At 41.8% G+C, this 19,683-nt stretch overlaps 2 protein-coding genes across 9 annotated transcripts in view; one reads left to right on the forward strand and one right to left on the reverse strand.

Moving 5' to 3' along the window:
- SON (SON DNA and RNA binding protein) overlaps window positions 1-3,994 on the reverse strand; it is a 43,659-nt gene extending 39,665 nt beyond the window's left edge. The window contains exons 1-2 of one of the 3 annotated variants that reach the window (XM_062001523.1): window positions 3,697-3,992; window positions 1,850-2,016 (exon numbers count right to left, since the gene is read on the reverse strand). In XM_062001523.1, the coding sequence (XP_061857507.1) occupies window positions 1,850-2,016; window positions 3,697-3,815 (286 nt within the window). In that variant the 5' untranslated portion in view covers window positions 3,816-3,992. Of the gene's footprint in view, window positions 1-1,849; window positions 2,017-2,739; window positions 3,060-3,696 lie in introns of those variants that run through there. The other 2 variants (XM_062001531.1, XM_062001537.1) reach the window with 2 other exon arrangements.
- A 1,976-nt stretch (window positions 3,995-5,970) lies between these two features.
- The window catches only part of GART (phosphoribosylglycinamide formyltransferase, phosphoribosylglycinamide synthetase, phosphoribosylaminoimidazole synthetase), a 40,268-nt gene continuing 26,555 nt past the window's right edge, over window positions 5,971-19,683 (forward strand). The window contains exons 1-6 of one of the 6 annotated variants that reach the window (XM_062001555.1): window positions 8,474-8,562; window positions 9,676-9,710; window positions 13,973-14,121; window positions 17,909-18,004; window positions 18,713-18,887; window positions 19,562-19,673. In XM_062001555.1, coding sequence (XP_061857539.1) covers window positions 13,977-14,121; window positions 17,909-18,004; window positions 18,713-18,887; window positions 19,562-19,673 — 528 coding nt within the window. In that variant the 5' untranslated portion in view covers window positions 8,474-8,562; window positions 9,676-9,710; window positions 13,973-13,976. Of the gene's footprint in view, window positions 6,237-8,473; window positions 8,563-9,675; window positions 9,711-9,735; window positions 9,989-13,972; window positions 14,122-17,908; window positions 18,005-18,712; window positions 18,888-19,561; window positions 19,674-19,683 lie in introns of those variants that run through there. The other 5 variants (XM_062001547.1, XM_062001583.1, XM_062001592.1 and 2 more) reach the window with 5 other exon arrangements.

Below are 19,683 nucleotides of genomic sequence, written 5' to 3' on the forward strand. Positions count from 1 at the left end.
TATCTAATTGTATTTACCAATTAAATTTTTAAGTTCTTCAACCAAATTTGAGGAAACTGTGTCTACTTCCCCACTCACAAAGAAGCTTTAAGGCACTGCATGCAATGAGCTGCTCAGATCAGATTGCAGCTGCCACAAGCAACTCTAAACCTGCAAGTACCTGGTAGAGCTTTTCTTTAAACAGGATGTAACTAATAAATTCAGGTGACTGTAGGGACAAGCAATCACTCAGGGAGAGACAAGAGGAAGACCGGTTCCTATTATCTTCTTTTAATTCCATATATCACTTCCCTCTGAATGTACCCTGTGCTAGGTTCTTATCCTTCTTGGATCTAGTGCCATATTTTCATGATAAAGGCATTTCTATTAAAGGCAATTTGTTATAATTTCTGATAAATACAAGCTATAGCATCATTTGCTTGCATATCATCTTTAATGATTATGTCTGCACTAGCCAGTGCAGCACCGCGAATTCTCCAATTATAATCTGTCTGTGATTAGAAAGCATATCCTTTCTCAAATGAACAACGCACAATCATTCAAAAACGGTTCATAATTGCAATACTATTAAATGAACGTGACTTAAGATTCCCTAAAAAGGTCCCTCAGGTCATTTAAAGCAAACACGTTTTCACAGAATAAACTTAACACAAAACAGTGTTTCTACCAACGCTATTGTGAATGCTATGGAAGAAGACAATGAAGCAGAGTCAAATGACCTTTTCTACACAGCATTTTCAGAGGCAGCAATGATAACTCCTTTCAAAATATGAACAGTAGAAATGCTTACCATAGGTCAAGTTCATTAAATTCCACATAAATAGGTCTCACTTATTTACTACCATGTTAGCTTCCATGACAGAAGATCAGAACAAAACAAAAGCCTGAAGTGCTGCTTGGACAGTACCGATTAAGACTGCTGAAAACTCACCTGGTAAACAAGCCCCTGTGCATAAAAGAAAAAGCAATTCCAAGACTTTGCAAACAGAATCTATGGTATAAACAACTTTCTACACTGCCTCTTAAAAAAAAACCATAAAAAAAAATAATCACTCCGGAACTATACTTACCAAGCACATAGCCATCACCTATGTTTCAACTCCAAAAAATCAGAAATGCAATTAGAGCCTTCCTCTCACTAACTCTCCCAATTCCTATTATTTTACGGAAAGGACTAGTCCCACGAGAAGAGGCAGTCATATGCAACTTTTTTGGCATAACAAATCCAGTAACATCTTCAAGTTATGAGATTGCTACATAAGAATTTCTTAACCTCTGATTGCAATCTGAGTAGCTGCATCTTAAAGATAAGTGCATCATTCATTTTAAAGCAACGAAGTATCTTACTCTGACAGAACAGTTAATCATACACTTCTGAATTCTAACTATTTAGGAATAATCCTGCAAATCAATTCAAACAACACAAAAAACAATGCTTCTACATATCAGTATGTTTTGTTAGTGAGAACTGCTCACTGAGACCCTGAAGTTGGTATACACAAAATAAAGCAAAAATATACATAGATATGGATGTAATTTGTTTCATGATTAGAATTCTTATTGTAATGGAGAGAAAAGAAAAACTTTTTCACACATTAAGTTATGTTTTCACAATAACCAGTTTTGATTTTTAAATTATGTATTTCTCTGTTCATCTATAGTCATAAATCACAGCAGTCAACAAAATACTTAACAAGTATTATCATAAACATACAACTTGTCAGATGAAGCTCCATGAAAAGAGCAGTACTGAAAAGCACTTTTTCACCTCAATAAAACTGATTGAACTTCAAGCATTATGACAATCTTCTTAAACAACAACACATTTGCCAAACATGTTTTCATTTACCTGATTTGCACTGCAGCTCTGTATCAAGGGCTCCAGAGAGCACTTCCTCTATTTTCTGCACTATCTGATCATTCTGACGACTCCCAGCACCAGCAACAGTGTCATCTGAAGGGTTGGCTTGCTCAGCTGGGATTGTGTCACCATTGGGCTGGCCTTCTACCTTTCCACTAACCAAAAAAAATATCAATACAAGCAATTTTGAGCCTTTTTTGTTTTGCTTATTTAAAGTCATAAGCATTTGTTGTACTCAATCCTACAAAACAGTATTTTAGCCTCCTGAAGAAGCCATGTTTCTAGTGAAACATCTACCTTTTCACTTATTCACAACAAAACATGTTGTGACAGCTGAGTATTAGGCACTATAGAAGAAAACATTCTGGAATGTGCCACTATCCCCATGCTTTAAGTAAGAACTAGTATAGGTTCCCCTCACAAAATAAGCACCCATCATTCACTCATCTCCAGCAGGTTTTGCTTGCTTTGCGATATAAGGGCGGGAGTCACTAGGCGAGTTCAAATGTGCTAAGATCAGTAACACAAATCGCACAGACGCTCGCCCTTTCTTCTCTTGGCCCGACACGAGACCAACACCGTCGGGTGAGCGATCGGCAGGAGACAAACGCGTACGTTCGCCCGCCCATCCCCCCCTCCCTCCCCCCCCCCCCCCCCCGCAGTGCTTTCAAAGCTCAAGACGCTCGCAAGGGCGCGAGCCCCCGCCGGAACGACCCGCAGGAGCCGTAGGCCCCATCCCGTCTCCCTCCCTTCGTGCCGAGGCGGAGCCCGCGCTTCCTCTCCTTCAGCGCACCACCACCCCCCCATCACCGTGCTAGGCCCCGGCGAGCGCGGCCGCGTTGCCTTCCCTTCCCCGCCGCCCTAGCCAGGCTCGTTACCCGCCGTGCTGCTGTTGCTGCTCTTCCTGGATCTCCCGGAATTTGCTAACCACAAAGGACCGAATGATTTGTTCGATATTAGTCGCCATGACAGCCCTACCGCACCGGGCCCTTTCCTACCCGCCCCCACCCCGCGCTCCGCTTTCCTTCCTGCCGAGACGCGAGGCCTCCAATATCCCACAAGGCACCGCCGCAACCAGAGGCCGAGGGGCCCTTGCTGACGTCCTCGCTACCCGCTCTCTGTCCATTGGCTACCTTCTACCGGATGACGTAGCCGGCGGTTAGGGGGAAGGGGGCCAACGTAGGCCTCCGGACGGCCTCTCTAGCACTGACTAAACGCCATAGAGCCCTAGCGCCGTCTGGCTTCCGGGGCGGTGCGGGGGGGGAGAACGTCTCGTGTCTCGGGGCAGTTCGCCGCTCCCTCCCTCCCCCCTCCGGAGCGCGCTGCGCCGCCATGTTGTAGCACTCACCCCCAACCCCCCCGCCCGCCTCTCCTCACCGGCCGCGCGCCTCACGGCGGCCCCCCGTCACCAGCAAAGCCCCGGTGGGCCGCCCTGCCCAGCTCCCTCCCCCCCCACTCCGAATGAAACTGTTAACTGCCGTTCTGCCCCCCACACCGACGCCCTCCCTCCCCACCCCCACTCCCCGTCTCTCCGCGCCGTTCTCGGCCCTTCTCGCGCCCCGTACACCGAAAAACTGCGCCCGAGCCCCGGAGAGACCGGGAAGGGGAGGAAAAGAAAGAGGGTGGGGAGTCGGTGGAGGGCACCGTGGTAGCCGATGACCGGTGGTCCTTGTGGCCGTACCCCCGTCCCGTCCCCGCCACACGCATACCCACCCACCCACCCACCCACCCCTTCCCCCCTGCTTCCCCCGCCGCGATCGAGGCCGTCTCCGGCGGTCACCCGGGCCCGGAGCCGGCCTGGGCCTCCGCGGAGAAGCGCGGCGACCGGCACTCACCTCGCCGAGGGCCGGAGCGGCGGCGGCGGTGGCGGCGTGGGGGCCATGGTGGGCTGAAGCGTGCCGCTGTGCGTGCCGGCGGGCTCGGGGCCGGTGGGGGTGGGTGGGAGCGATGCCATTGGTCTCCATGGAGCGGGGCCAAGCCCCGCGCCTCCACCGCCCCGCGTGCCGAGCGCAGGCGGCGCCTACCAGGGGGGCCTGTCCGCAGGCGAGTGCTGCATCACAGGGCCCGGCGCTGCGCTGCCCTCAGCCAGCGAGCGGATGGCTCCATGCGAAAGGTGCCCTCCCCCTCCACCGTGAGAGCAGGCAGCCCCGGCTGTGACACGCACATGTGCTCCGGGGGCTGTCTGCGGGGCCGGGCGGGCGGGCGCCCCGCGAGATGGGAGAAAAATTAAAGGAACAAAGGAAGAGAAGGAGAATGCCGCCGCCGCCACGAATAAAAAACACGACGCCGCGGCCTCAGCCCACATGGGGAGCCGCGTCTTCTCTGAGGTGTTTTGCTGGAACGCACCAAAATCAATTTGTCTCGAGTACAGACATCCTGACGATCCCCTTCGTGCTCCTTCAAAGCCGGTTATCGATCGATTGTATGTGTGTAAAAATTCGGCTTTATCATCTGCAGTCCTGTAAAACCAAATTAATCCTACAGCCAGAAGACTTTTCCCTCATACAGCTGCTTCTGGTGCCCCAAAGTAGTAACTTACGGGACTTAGTTGACTTGAAATAGATTTTAATTGCCTCAAAACATTTCTAAAATTTTAAAACACCTCAAAACCTAGATATAACCATTTCAGTTGCTGCTGCGGTCTTTATTCGCAATGTCAGCCTCAAATTTAACATGGTTTAATAATCACGTATAAAACTCTTCAAAAGCAGTGTTGTTCTTTACTGTGTATTGCTGTGAGGCAGTCCACCTTAATATTAACTTTGCAAAAATAATGGATCTGATGCTTGGATCAATTTGCTTACCTTCAGGTCACAGCTGATTTATTGTATAGCGGTTATATTTAAGAGGAACTTTCACAAATAATCTGTACCTTTTGTGCCATGCTGTCATGGGTGTATTTTAGATCTTAATAGTATAACACACTACTTAATTTCTGGTGTTCAGTGAGCAAAAGATTGAAAATGTTTCACATGAACCGTTTCAGACGTATTTAGATTTCCCTGATGCAAATAGCCTTGTCTAGACCAGGCATGCTTTTACCCAGAAACAAGTAGTAAGTTTGCTAGTAGGAGTCTTGCTGAGACAACAAAGTTGCAAAGGCTTTCAGCACAATATGACAGTAATTCACCCCTTCCCAAAAAAAACACCACTGCAGAGCTATACTCAAGAGAACAGCAAGTTTGACTGGCTTAACTTAGCCTGTGTTAGGGACTTCAAGCGGAAAAGCTGTTCCAATTAACAATGACACCTCTGATGTAGGCCAAGGCTACACTGATATTTCTACCAGGAAAATCACAAAGAATAAAAAATAATAATAAAAAAAAAAAACAGGGAAGGATCTTAGTGCTTGCTGCATGTTTCCCTCTGTCTCCTTAAAAATGAACACGAAGTGATAACTACAAAAGTCACTACTCACAGCCCCACAGGAAAATTACAATTCTTGCTCTCTCTGCTTGCTTTATAAAATCCCCTTTAACTTTTATGGTTAGGTGTTTGGTAGCTTTCCAGATTAATTGAAATATTTTCTTTCAGCTTGTCAAGACCAGTGATTGTTGTCGACACGTTTAGCGTGCAGTTCATAACTGCAGTATTATGGGACTTTACTAGTAGCAGTTCTGCTACAATCATCAACACTACTTAGAGCATTCATGTGACTGTTCTATGTTAAAACAAGAGTCAATGGTGCGCTAAAATATGCAAAAAAATTTTATTAAACCTGTATTTTGTAAGATAATTTACAAAGAATAGTCAGGTTTTCACATTATAGCTCATGGGGGAAGGGAGAAGCAAAGCTGTGGATGAAACCTGGTTTTATTAACGGTATTGTTGCACAACTGTAACGCTAAACTGGACTAAATGTTGGCTAATACTCTTTGGTTTCTTGAAAGTTCAGCGTGGTACAAACTAAGGAGTTCCTTCTACTTAAAGATACACTGGAGCATTTCGCCTGTAAGGACATAGAAACAAACCCCATCTTTGCACAGTCCTATCCAGCCAAGTCCAGCAAGTCCTATCCAGCCTTTACTGTCTGGAGCGATACTCTGCTTCCTAGATAAAAAACAACTTATATCTAGATAAAGTTTATCGGCGACCGTAGCACCTTACCGGCCCGGCTCAGCACGCTCCGCAAGCAGCGGAAGATACTTCTAGACTTGAAGAATTTACGTGCAAAAGCCAAGTAGCCGATCAAGTTGAAACCTTGCTTACCCTTCCTTCCTTTCCTTTCTTCCTTCCTTCCCGCCTGCTCCCCGGCCACAGCCCCCGCCCCCGAGCCGACCCGCTGCCATGTCGCGGGGCCCCCTGGGTACTGTAGTTTTCGGCGTCTGCTCGGCGGAGGATGCCTTCTAGCTCCTTAAATTCCCCCTGAAGGAACGTAAGTTTTTCTTTCGCTGGCGAGAAGAACGCGCTGGGAGCCTGCTTGGTGTCTGTGCCCTTGTCCCTACCCCATGCCTACCCCTATGCCCGTCGCCGGCCTCCCGCAGCCGGGGCTATGGGGCGGCAGCGGGACCATGTGTCCCCCGCTGCCCGCGCGGTAAAATGGCGGGACGGCCCGTTCCGACCGGCCTGGCCCCGCGTCTGGCTGACGGCCCCCGCCTCACGCAGGCTGCTGCGGAGAGCAGGCCTGGCCGGAACACGCGGGCGGATTCGGTTTAGCCCGGGTCCCGCTCTGCCCCGCAGCTACGGCCGTGACCGGGCGCGGGGGGAGGGTAGACATGCGGCTGCTAACGGCTAATTCGTGGATGTATTTATTATAACCACGTGTCTCCTGCTCGGACTTACTTTTGGGGAGCTCGATGTGTACTAGGTTTACGTGTTCTGCACTTTATGTTAAACCGCACATGGCTTTTAATTCTACGTAGTTTTTTTTCCTCTGCTCCATTTAGCTTTTAAAAAGTGATGAAATATTTGTTTTAAAGTAAATATTAAACTTCTAACCTCTCTCGGTTTGGACTTTGACTTACTTTGATTCTTTCCCTGCTGTTTACGAAGTTGGGGGATTACCAACTTTAACATTGGGGTCCTCTTTTTTTTTTTCGTTAATCTATCCAGTTCATATTTGAAATTAATTAGCAAAGTTAAAATATATTTTGTTATCTTGTCTATATAACCCAAGAAAGGGCATTTCTCGCCCTGCCCCATTCATTCTGCTTCTCTCCAGTAGCTTCTGTCTGAGGCATCCGTGATGAGAGATACTGGGCACTTCCAGCCTCCAACATGGAGTTTGAAGTTAGTACTTTGAGGGTGGTTATAAAACTTTATGATCCTACTTATTTTTAGCAGAAAAACTTGAGGTAATGTTTTGCCTAGGAGATATGCAATCTGGCAATTTGCAGGATTGCACCGGGAGGCAAGGTGCCTGTCTTGCATAGCTTTAATTCAGGCCATGAAGGGCATATGTTGTGTTCTGGGCTCTGATTCAGGCCTTCAGCATGATCAGTCTGGTTTCTGCAGGAATGAAACACAGATAATAATGACTTTTCTCATTTTGTTTTATAAAGCAATCTGATACAATACAGTATATGGCCAGGTGAGAGCCAGGAATCTAAAAAAAAACCATGTGAACAAAAGAAACTTATTTAAACTCAAAGCTGTAACTAAAAATCCTAATTGCCACCTGATCCTGGAGGCTTCTTAACTCCTTAAGCAACTCTTTGTGGTATTGAAACTGGTGGAAATTAAAAATTCTCTAAGGTCATGTTGTTTTCCTTTAGGATGAGCCTAATACTACCATAACCTAAATTTGCTGTTCTGTCATAGTTATGTGTTGCCAGTTAAAGGTGCTATGACTGTTTGGTTTTGTACCTTCCAGTGCACCAGCAGAGCTGCCTGCCTAGCTGTCCCAGTTTGCTGCATAACCAAGCTCTTTTCATTCTCTCTGGCTGCCTGCTTCTGCTGCTCCCCTTATACTCTCTCCGATGAGCACTTCATCCCTCAGTGAGTTTAGATCATTAAGATGGCAGAAAAGTATTGCCTTGATATATGCACATATATATGTGCGCACACACAGACACAGACACACACACACTCTCTCTTTACCGGGTTGGTTACTGTTGTGGTGTTAGGTTTTCAGCACTATTGTCTTCCTGATCGAAGTGGCTGCACACCTTGGTAAACATGGGAGGGAGCAGGAAGGAGAGACTGGAGGTGGAGAAGTTGGTGGAACCAATGAGAAGCTGTAGCAGCAAAGGGCAGTAGTAGCCAATTGTGAAACACCAGTCGGTGAACCTGCAGCTTGCGTATTTTAGTCTCCATTTTGTCTCTAAGATTGAACAGAGTCCAGTGGTTGGCAGAGGTTCATCAAAGAAGGCCAGCTCAGAGTTCACCTCATGTACCAAGATCTGTGTGCACTCACAGTGTATGGTGAACTCTTCAGAAATGCCTCAGCCTGCTGATTAGAGCATTAATTCAGAAAGCAAAAGAGCTGGGTTCAGCCTAAGGGGGTTTGAGACCATACGACCTGGCTGCGGGCAAGTTTGGAAGCCAAATGAAGGATGGCAAGTTCTCAGGAGGCGGTACAGCAGCAACCTAGCTGTGGAAGTTGAGTGGAGGAAGTTCTAGATTTTGGCTTCTTCAATTCTTATTCAATTTCTTATCCCTTTACAGGTCTATGAAAAAAAACACATAAATGCTCCTGACTGCTAGGCCTAGAAACTAAATACTGCACTCGATGGTGTGGCAGCCAAATTGCAGTCTTCCCAGTGAGTCTTATTTAATTTTTCTTCTGCCTAAATTCAAGAGGAGCTGCATGACATCTTTCCATGTCAGTCACATATCTGTCACAGCTAGATTTGAGCCTTATAAGCTGAGATTGCCATCAGAGTTCTTCTCAAGCTATATCCCTAAACATGCCATCACTGGTGGGATGCACAAATAACGTTGAATTTCAAACCAAATGGCTAAAACTTACTTTTTACTCATATTTTGTTATAAAATGGTTAAATTTTATTTCGACATATGACATAGCTTATTATATTTACTTGCTCCTTTATCAAAATTTATGCTGTGTTGTTTGGTGGGTTTTTTTAGCTGACAGTATTAGAATATGTTACTTCAGCACTGAAGCACTTTGGACTCTGCACAGTGCAACATTTTAAATATACCTCTCTGTTACCATTGTACTCCACCCTCAACTCAGTTTTTCTTGAAACAAAGACACTAAAAAGTATCTTTTTAAACTACTTTGTTTTGTGGTACGGTTTTTTTTTTAAGCACAGGTTTTCAAGATTTTATATATTTGGCTCACAAAAGCAAAAGACAGTCTACCCAAGTCTCTCTCAATCAAGATGCACAGAGAAAACCAACAGCATTGGAGCTTGGTTTTTGTTTTTTTAAATACAATCTGAAGCAGATGTACCATTTATTGTTTGTGCTATATTGTATAGATCTTGTTTTAATTGCACCTTTTTACTGCCTTAGTTAGGGATGAGGTAATAAAGCAATGGCTTGTTACAAGACTCCACCTAGTTGAGGTAAAATATTTAGGTAACTTACACCACACATTTGTGATGTGAAACTGAAACTTGGGAACCCGTTGCTTAAGGAGTTCACATTTTCTTATAGAATTATCTTTGTAAATGTAACCAAAGAGCTAAGTTTAACCCCCATGCCTGTGTACAGGATCAGTATGAAAAAGGGTCAATGGCTCCTGTCCCTTTCCTGTTAATAGAGAAGGGCCAGCAACTGAGTTAGTAACCTCATCTCACTTCTACCTGTATTTGAAATCTCACTATGCCTCATAGAAGAGTCAGGATGGGCAAAACTGTCAGGTACTACTGTTTTGCCTTCCTCACTGTGTTTTCTCTGCTCCATAGGCCCTGACTCAGTGGAAGAGCTGCACAGCTTCTTGGTGAGCCCCACCTTTTAAGAAGGTCTCTAGGCTGATGCTCATTCCTGCTGACTTACTACTGGCAACCTCAAACATAGGCTCTGGAGATCACCTTCTATCCTCGTGTCTTCTCCTCTTGGATACACAAGTGGATTAGCTTGTTTCTGCTTTCCTGTTCTTACTTCATATAAAGACTCAGTAATAGAACCTTGCCTGAAATGCTACCTGTCTTTATTTTGAAACATCTTACAAACAAACACATCTTCCTTCTTTACAATAGCAGACAGTGGTTGCTGAAGGTAATTATGTACCGTGTTCTGGAATATTTTAAGGATTTCACATATTGCTTCCAAAAACCTGAGTATATGTTGATTAGTTGCAAAGGAAATGTCACCTCTTGGGTTTTTTATTTTTAACGCAAGATCTTGCTGAGCAGCAGAGGGCCTGCAAGACATCTTTCTATGTCAGTTTGGAAAAGAAATACTGCCATAGCCATCTGAGCCTTCTCTTTGCCACCAGAATTCTTCTCATGCTACATCCTTAAACAAAAGCTGCTAGGATACCGCTTGTGGGATGCACAATTAACATTGCATTTCAAACTAAATGGCTAAAACTTACTTTTTACTTATATTTTGTTATAAAATGGTTAAATTTTATTTGGATGTATGATATGGCTTATTATATTTCCTTGCTCCCTTATAAAACTTTATGCTGTGTTGTTTGGTGGGTTTTTTTAGCTGACAGTAGTATTAGAATATGTTATTTCAGGGAAAAAATGAAGTGATTCTTTGAGTTGCCAGCATGTTGAGTTACTTTAGCTGGCAACAGTGTCACTGAATCTTCAAGCCCATCCTACTGTTTTTAAGCAGTAGGCTTAATGGAGCATGAATGTGCATCATGCACTTTGTTTTTTCTTACTGTTGATATGCCTAGGACTATGCATAGCCTCATTTCTCTGCATAGCAAAAATGCATAGCTTCGTTTTTAGATCAAAAGAGCATGTTTACAATCTGATTACTAGAGAGTCTTTAAGTGCAAAGTATACCAGGGATGGGATAGAATTTGTTTGGTAATGTTTAGAAACAACAGGATATGCTGCTTCTGCTCTGCAAAGTTTTTGTTTCTCACTCCTAGACCATTTGTATGCAAGTTTCTGTCCTCTTTTTCCAGCTGGAATGGCTGGACTTGCTCATTCATTGGCTAGCTGCATTGGCTAGCTGCACAGTGTCGTCAGTGGGGTGGGAATATTGGGACAGGGGCACTATGTTTTAACCACAGGCTGCTTATCTCCTTTCTCTTTGCACATCTGAACTCTTGAGTGCTACTTTCCTCAGAGCAGCAACACGTAGGATAGAGTAAGTATGTTCTCTACTTGGATTTAGATCTCTGCATTCAATTCTGAAGCACCTGTCAGAAAATTAAGTAATGTGGTGTTTCAACTTATTATTGGTAATATTTGCCTTAAAAATTACTATTTAGGGACAACTGTGTGGATAGCACCAGAAACAGGCTTGTTTGGTTTAACTTTAGTGAACGAGATAACTGCCTGTTACCTGATTAACATTTGTTCTTTTCTATTGTGTTCTTTTGTCCAAGGTTACTAAGGCATCCCTTTGTTGTAGCCCGTATTTTATATTTTCTTTTTGCTTGATATAAAAGACGTTTAGCATAAGTGAGGGTCCAATATATGTATACCACAACCAATAATTTTTATTCTGGTGTGGGAAGGTTTTTATATTGTAAATAATCCCAGAGTATTGTAATTAAAACATCTCTGCAACTTTTGCAACATCTATATTTTGTCAAACACTGTTAATTAGAAAGCTATTACTCTCCTCCAGCCTGAAACTAGAATGAAATCTTAGCTCCATTGTGTTTAGTTCACAGTCAACAACTGAGCTGTAATTTTCTGTATTTCACCCTTCATGTTTATTTTGTCTTTATTCTAACTGGATATTTTGCTTAAAAGCATAACTCATTTGTTTGTTAATAGATTAAACCAAAATTTGTTATAGATTAAAACACTTTAGCTAATGGCATAGGAATACCTTCTAAAACATGTCTGTTTTCTGTCCAAAGTTTATTACTGAGCGCTTGTATTGAAAAGTCGGGCTCTCACAGTGTCCTTGGAACAGAAGCTGTTCTCTGCATAGTCCAGGTCCTCAGGAAGGCTGGGTTTCTCCTGGGTCAGGGCTATCAGGGCAACCTTATTCAAGTCAAGGTGTAGCAGCTGAAGTAAGGGAGAGACACATGTTGCCACCTTATTGATAGTCTGAAAATCTGCTTCCTAACATGTAGTTTTGCTTTTCCTTTAGAAATTTGCTGGTTGATTTGGTTGGTTTGTACTAGTCATTGTCTCATGTCTTCCTGCAAAGGAGAGAACTGCAGAGGGGCTCTGACTTTTTGCTGCTCTTGGTAACAGAGCTGTCACCTGTGTGCATTGAAGCTGCATCAGTGTCTTGGGGCTTTTTTTCTGAGCTCACCTTGAGAAGCACTGTACACATTGGCAAGCACAGGTCAATGACCAGCTGCTTAATGGAAGAGGTACAGAGAGTGACCAAGGGTTGCATGTTACGTGAGCTGGGATTACAACAAGGAGACGGGTTGTTTCTTTTGACTAAAAAAACTCTTATCTGGTCTGTGTTCCTCCTCCCAATGAATGGGAGGTGACTCATAGAACAGAGGGGCATATCAGACATCTTCGCTGGCCACACAAAGCCATTTGAATGAGTGGGGTAGTTTTTGTGCTACTTTCAGCATGAAATTTATTGTTTGAACTCATTACTTAAAACACTTAAGCCTTTTTTTTGTACATTTATATAGCTAATTTGCATATGTTAATATTACAGACTTTTAGATTCTTGTTTTGCAAGTACTGCATGCTGTGCTTGTTCATAGAACCACCTGCCAGTTTGTAGCTGCTTGGTTTCTGCTCTGCTGAGCAGCTTCTCTAGGGACTGTTTGACTTATGTGAGCAAAACTCTCACTTTAACCAGTGCAATTGGCATCATTTGTACATGTAGTTTATATATGGTCAGACTAAAGTGACTTAACAGCATATTCCTTGAGTAGCTTAAGAGGCTAGCCTTTGCTTTTCAATAAACTTCAAATAAAGACTTATATATTTGTTTTATAAATTATATACTTTATTTCTTTATTTGATGGTATCTGAATTCCAGTGGTTCTTTTTCAAGTGAAGTGAAGTCTTCTATTCCATTGCTAGCTATGTGATATCATCGTTGGGATAGCAATTCTGAGGTCATGTACATCAGTAAATACATGGAGAATATGCACAGGAGTAAACATGTCTTAAAAAGCAAAGGCTACCTTTCAAAGCTGCTAAGAGAAAAAATTGTAATATTGACTTCAGTCCAGTGTGTTCAAGTTATGTGTACACACAGAGGTAATGACATAGGGAGGGTGAAACTGAGAAAGTTAATTTCATTTTCGTGACCATTTTTTTTTCCAAACTGTTGAAAAGGTTTCGGACACGTAAAAATTGTAATGACATTGCAGCCTTTCTTCATACACCTACTTTCCACAGGCCGAGAGAGCATTAATGTGTTTTTCTAAAACTTGGTAGAGTGGGAGAGAGGAATGAATGTCCCTGCAGTACTTTCTCAGAGCAAGCTCCATTATTAATGACACTTAGTCTTCTATGTTCTTTGCCTCCTGATTGTCCTCTCCTAAGGAATGCCAGAGCTGGAAGTTGATTTCCCTGTCTTATTGGTCTTAGCTTTTCCTTTTCATAAAGTGTTTAGAGCTCTTTCAGATATTACCTCTAAAAACTCTTTGAGTAGTTCCATTCAGCTCTTAACACTATAATACTGTGTTCATACAGTTAGTTCATTAGAAGGGTTTTGCCATTTGCAGACTTGGATTCTCCAGAAATTTCTATAGGCTACAAATCACAGCTCAGTCACTTGTAAGGGCTTTTCCTATATCACAGACTTCCGTATAACTTGGAGCAGTTGCCCATCTGACTAAAGCAAAACCAGGATGGGTTGCTCTGTGAGTTACTTCTGTGTTCGTGGAGTGGTTCAGTCGTTGTCATTTAGTTTATATCACATCTGGATGTCATTTATCCATTTTCATTCTTTTTTTCTTTTTAACCCAACAAAACACTTCTAGAAATATTGTTGCCTGAAACAAAGTGACATTCACCTCTGTCATGGGTTGTGTTGCACCTAGCACTTAAAACTGTTGTCTGTGAAGCTCTTACTTTCCTAACCTCACAGAACTAACCTCACAGTCTGTTTTGCTTGTGTTGTCGTTTTATGCAGACTAATGGCTGATCGAGTGCTTGTGATTGGGAGTGGAGGGAGAGAGCATGCGCTGGCCTGGAAGTTGGCCCAGTCTCCGCAAGTAAAACATGTGTTTGTTGCTCCAGGAAATGCAGGAACAGCTGACAGTGGAAAAATTTCCAATTCAGGTAAAACCAAAATAACACCATTTTATAATTTGATAATTCAACCAGTAGGTTGTTCTAGTCATTCATCTGAAATTGTGACTGTTAATATGAAAATATTATTATTATTGTTATTATTAATACTGGTAGTCTTTTTTAAGGTTTTAGACATGCAAAATAGATCATATAGATGCAGTTAAGAAGAAAAAAATGTTGGAGCAAAACCTGATGCAACTACCATGTATTTATATGGTCTGAATTGTGGTATCTAATTCTTTAGGTTTGGGGGTGAAGGATGCAGACAAAACTCTATCTATCTGATGCATTTTGTTTTGGGAATACAGCACAGGATAGCTGCTGTGGTTCTGACCAAGCAGGAAAGGGATGGTGGTTGCACTTGGTACCCACTGTAGTTCAGCAACTGGTGGGTGAAGAGCTGAAGAGTGCCTGAAGCAAATGCCAGCAACTGAAGTACTTAGCATACTGTATTCTCAGAGCATTGAAGCCCTGTGATCCCTACAAGCTTTGATGTCACCTGAAATGTTCAACCCTAGAAAAACATTAATTAATTTGTTTTAGTGATGTTAAGAAACTAAGGTTATTTTCAAATGTTTCTTTCATTGTACTGACTGCCTGTTTCGAGCTTCGAGCTTAATATGTTAAGGCTCTGACTGGCTGTACTTGAAACTGTTAATAGTTATTAGTTTTGAGAAATCAAGCTTAAGGTATTGCAAACTGAGCATCCAAAATTATGTGCTGCATTTAAAAAAAATACTGATCTAAGGTACTTGCCTGGAGGTACACAGTGAATCAGTAGAAAACCAGGGATAATTACTCAGAGGCTCTCTTGTGTCCTTTATATAACAAATCCTGAATTAAACTTTAAACTTTAAAAAAATGACTTAACTTTCCACTTCAAAATGTTGGATTACATATGGAATTAAAGTTAGCATATTGTGCACGTGAATATTGATTATTGATTTTATATATATATATATATATACACACAAACTTTCTGCATTAATAATCGTGAGTAAAATCTTTTTCTTGTTACCATCTCATGTGGAAACATGAATCCTGTCAGATCCTTGCACAGCAGGTAATTATCATATTTAATTCCATTGGAATGCTTAATTACAGGCTGTTTAAATAACTTTGTCCTTAATTTCTTTGACGAGTCACAGTATTGTAAATAGTTTTTTGTTCTACTTACCCTCTGAGGAGACAGCCCAAAGGCCCGTTTCTTTCTCATCCCAGAAAGTTAAACAAAAATCTTTACCTTTGTGCTAAATTGAGTCAATGCCAGTCTGTATGGCCTGCAGAATGTTAATGTCAGTATTTTTGCAAGCAATGTCTTTTAAAAACTGCAACACTTTTCTCTCACCTTGTTAGTCCGTAAAAAATACTGTGCCCTCAACAGTGGAAAATATTTGAGCATGTACGTAATGATGCTCAAGCCAGGTCCATGAAATTTACCATGTGTACTAAAATCTTTTAATATAGACTATGGGCTCCTATGCACTTTGGGAGAGAAATCTGCAGCCAACCAGGAGTTGGGAAGAATGTAGAATTTGTGAAGAGTTTGACTACTTTGTTTTTTAAGCAAGCTATTTGTCTTATCTGCTCAGGCATTTTAGTCCTACCACCACAGTCTAAATTTTAAGTCGGGGAGAAAATGGAAACCAGCTTTACAGAAGCATGGGAGTCCTATTATATTGTGTGAGTCTGAGCAACAGTGTTTGTGAATCTGCTAGCAGTGTTTCTAGGTTTTTTGGTATAATCAAGATTTGGCTCTGGAAGTTCATCCTCCTTTCTTGGTTAGTGAGATTGGCTCTAATTAGCATTGCAACTGTTTCTCAGATGGTTTCTGAAACCCATAAAAGTGAACGTAAACTTATAAATAACCTTAAATCCTTCAAACCTTGCCAGTGTCTACATAAAAAAAAAAGTTTTCACGGTTAATTTGAGTTAGTAGCTGTTTCTGACAATAAAGGGAGATTTAAGTCGAGTGACTAAATATAGTTTTACATTCAATTTATATTTAATTAGCACCACAATACAGAAGCATACAGAATGGTTTGCTGAATCCAGAGATAGACTATACACGTCTGTGAACGGGCTTTAGCATCCTGACACCTCCTTCCATCACATTTTAGCTCTCAGTGTAACTTAAACTTTTTAACCTCTAGCCTTGAAAACCTTGGTCTAAGGACTTTCTGCTTGGTTTGAAAAGAATATTTAGCTGTCATGTAGAGAAATGGAACACAACTACAGAAATGTCTACTTTCAGTCTACATCCTGAGGAAAATGAGGTGTGGGGGAAAAGTTGCAATTATGTATCAACAATATGATTTATTCCTTTCTGGTTGTACTAGGATGTTTCCACATCATGTAAATCTTGCGCCATGTTATATCAGTAGTAGATTGTACCTGCAGCACGATAATCTGTGATGAAAAGTGCAGTCGCCTTACAGGTTCTTTCCTTTCCCTGCTCCCCTCCACATGGATTAATCTCGGAGGGAACAGGGATCATCCCTGTCCCGTTGCCCACCAGAGCTCTCATTCTCTTTGGTCAGGTTCTACTGTTCTTGATCTTCTTTCACAACAGCCCTGTGGGGCTGAAAGACAGTATTGACTTTTATGTTATTCAGTACTTTAAAGACAATCACAGACTCTCAAAGAGTTGGAAGGGACCTTGAAAGACCATGTAGTCCAACCTTCTGCCAGAACAAGACCACCTAGCCAAGTGTTTTATGCTTTTGTTTTTGCCCTCTTGTGAGTCAGAAGTGAATTGGCATAAATGGCACATGAAAGTCAAAGGCCTTTGCTTCTCATTACTTCCAAATATCGGTGAAACAAAATAATTTAACTGTTAAATAGGTATCAAGGAGGTAGTTGTTAGTGTTCAGTCTGTTTTTTTTTTTTCCCACTCCACCCAAATGAGTAAATGTATAACCAAAATGTAGGTTTAAGATAGTTATTTTTATGCCATCTCTTAGGCAGAAATAACTACTTCTCTCATGGAAGGAAGCAATTTATTCATACAGGATGGCCGGAGCGCAGTGGTCATCAACACAAAATCCTGTGTTTGTCTAGCAGAAGCTGCTTTATCACTGCCTCTCCTTTCTCTTTCATTAATTCCCTAGACCGGAGATCAAAGACAAAACTTAAAGCAGTAGAGCTGCAAGGAGTCTCTGTGCTGTACTGTGCTCCCTTTGCCAGCTTCATGCCTTGATGTGTTAAGTCTCCTCCCCACAGGAGCAACCAATCCACACCAGGGCACGCTTACCGCTTTTTTGGCTCTCTTCATGTTCCCATTCCCATCCTCTGTAGACCTTGGCTTTATTTATTCTTGATAAAAGCAGTGGAATTGCATTGCCTTTGCGTAACTTTTTTGTCATGAGATTTGACATTATTTTCTTTCTTGCCAGCCTTTTCTTTTGTTTACACAGTTTCTGGCATTCCAACTATTGTCATATTAAATGTTTGTTTATGGAAAGTTAATTGTCTTCAAAATCTAAGACCAAATATCCTTACCCATAATTATGGCACCTATCCTTATTATGTTTAGACAAGAAAACATGTTCAGATTTCCCATTCTTTCAGTGGAGTCAGTTTACCGTGGTAAGTTTTAGCTACAGAAAGAAGAAAAAGAAAAAGAAAAAGAAAGCAATTGCAGTGTATGCCTCACTCTTCCAGAGTCACAGAGACCTGACATTCAATAATGTGAGACCCATGAAAATGCTGCTTCAGTGTTATGTGATAAGTATATGCTAAACAACAGTAATGAACGCAGTCTTACCTTCCACAGCTGTTTCAGTCAGCAATCATGCTGCACTTGCCCAGTTCTGCAGAGATCAGGACATCAAGCTGGTTGTGGTTGGTCCAGAGGTTCCTCTTGCTGCTGGTAAGAGAAAGCAAGCTGAAAATCATAGCTGTCATAATTTAGGCAAAGAAGCAGGTTTTAGTTTCCATTTTCTGTGTACTCCTCACAGTATCTGTCTTCAGTAGGAATGGAAACAGATCCTCTGTGGCAATTTCTCTGAAATTCAGAGTTGTCTTGTGATAAAAATGAATTTCCAAAGGGTTTGGTGTGAGCTAAAATGTCCTTTAATATTCCGTTTCTTTTTAAGTCCTTGGGATTAGTAAAAGAGGTATCAGAATGTTTCCATATAGGACCCTTAACTAGAGTTTTGATCTTCCTATGGAGATTTTTTTTTAAAAATAGTAATAATTTGAGACTTGGTGAAAAAAACCAACAATTTATAAACATGCTGGTGAAATTTCTGCTTTAACCTTTTTCATGATCAATATTTGTCATCTTCACAAAGAAGTAATATCGACTTTTTAGCTAAGACAAGGAGGGAGGGATTGTCATCTCTTAGCAAATGCAACATATCTGCTTAACCTCAGATGTTGCAGCACTACCTGCTTCTAATTATGGTGAAGAATGCATCTAAGACCCAACTAGTAACATAGGCACTGGATACATACGTATGGCTTATCACTCCTGACATACTTGTTCCAATGAATCAGTGCATCTGTAGACTTGGACTACTTGACTCCTACAAATCATCAGGTCATTTACAAAAAAATATTGTGTTGTTGTTTTTAGGAATTGTTGATGACTTGACATCAGCTGGAGTAAGATGTTTTGGTCCAACAGCAAAGGCAGCTCAGCTGGAATCCAGTAAGAGCTTTAGCAAAGCCTTTTTGGATCGTCATGAGATCCCAACTGCCAGGTGGAAATCTTTTACTGATGCTAAAGCAGCATGTAGCTTTATTAACAGGTGAAATTCTTGTCATTTTAGAAATACTTTTTTTACAGCAATGTATGGTGTGCTAGGAATACAGAACAAATAACCAAATGGTTACTAATGTATCAATAGTTTTGGCTGTGATAGAATATCTGTAAAGGTTTTAAAAGATAATCTGACACTATCACACTGCAATAAGTCAGATAATTGAGTGATACTGACTTACTGCTTTAAAATGGAAATGAAGTTCAGTGTTCAGTTTATAGAAGAACATAGGACCTATTTTTTTTTTTCAACTTGCCTAGTGTGGAAAAGCAGCTGGCAGTCTGATAGTCATTCTGCTTTCTTTATACCTTTCCTCCACAAATCTAAATTTTGCATTGGACACTCAGTCAGGAAGTTATGATCTGCTCATCAGCATAAAATCCAGGTGACCCCAAAATGAACAGTAAATTATTGAAAGGAAAGCAACCTTTCAGAACAGTGGTGAAATTCAGTGGTGGGGAAGAAGTAGGAAATGCAAAGGCTTCACAGGCATAGCATGAGAAGCCTGTTTTTTTTCTTGTGCTATTCAATAAAGTAACATGTATATTATGAAAATTGATAAGTATTTTGGTCTTTCAACTATTGAAATGTTAAAAATACCTACCAAATATGTTTGCAGTACAGAGTATTTACTGTTGGATCTCTCTGCTCTGTTTTTGAAGTGCAAACTTCCCTGCTTTAGTTGTAAAAGCCAGTGGTCTGGCAGCTGGCAAAGGAGTAATTGTGGCCTCAAACAAGGAGGAAGCCTGCAAAGCTGTTACTGAAATCATGCAAGTGAGTAGAA

This window comes from Colius striatus, chromosome 1 (assembly GCF_028858725.1).
Source record: "Colius striatus isolate bColStr4 chromosome 1, bColStr4.1.hap1, whole genome shotgun sequence".
Lineage (NCBI taxonomy): Eukaryota > Metazoa > Chordata > Aves > Coliiformes > Coliidae > Colius > Colius striatus.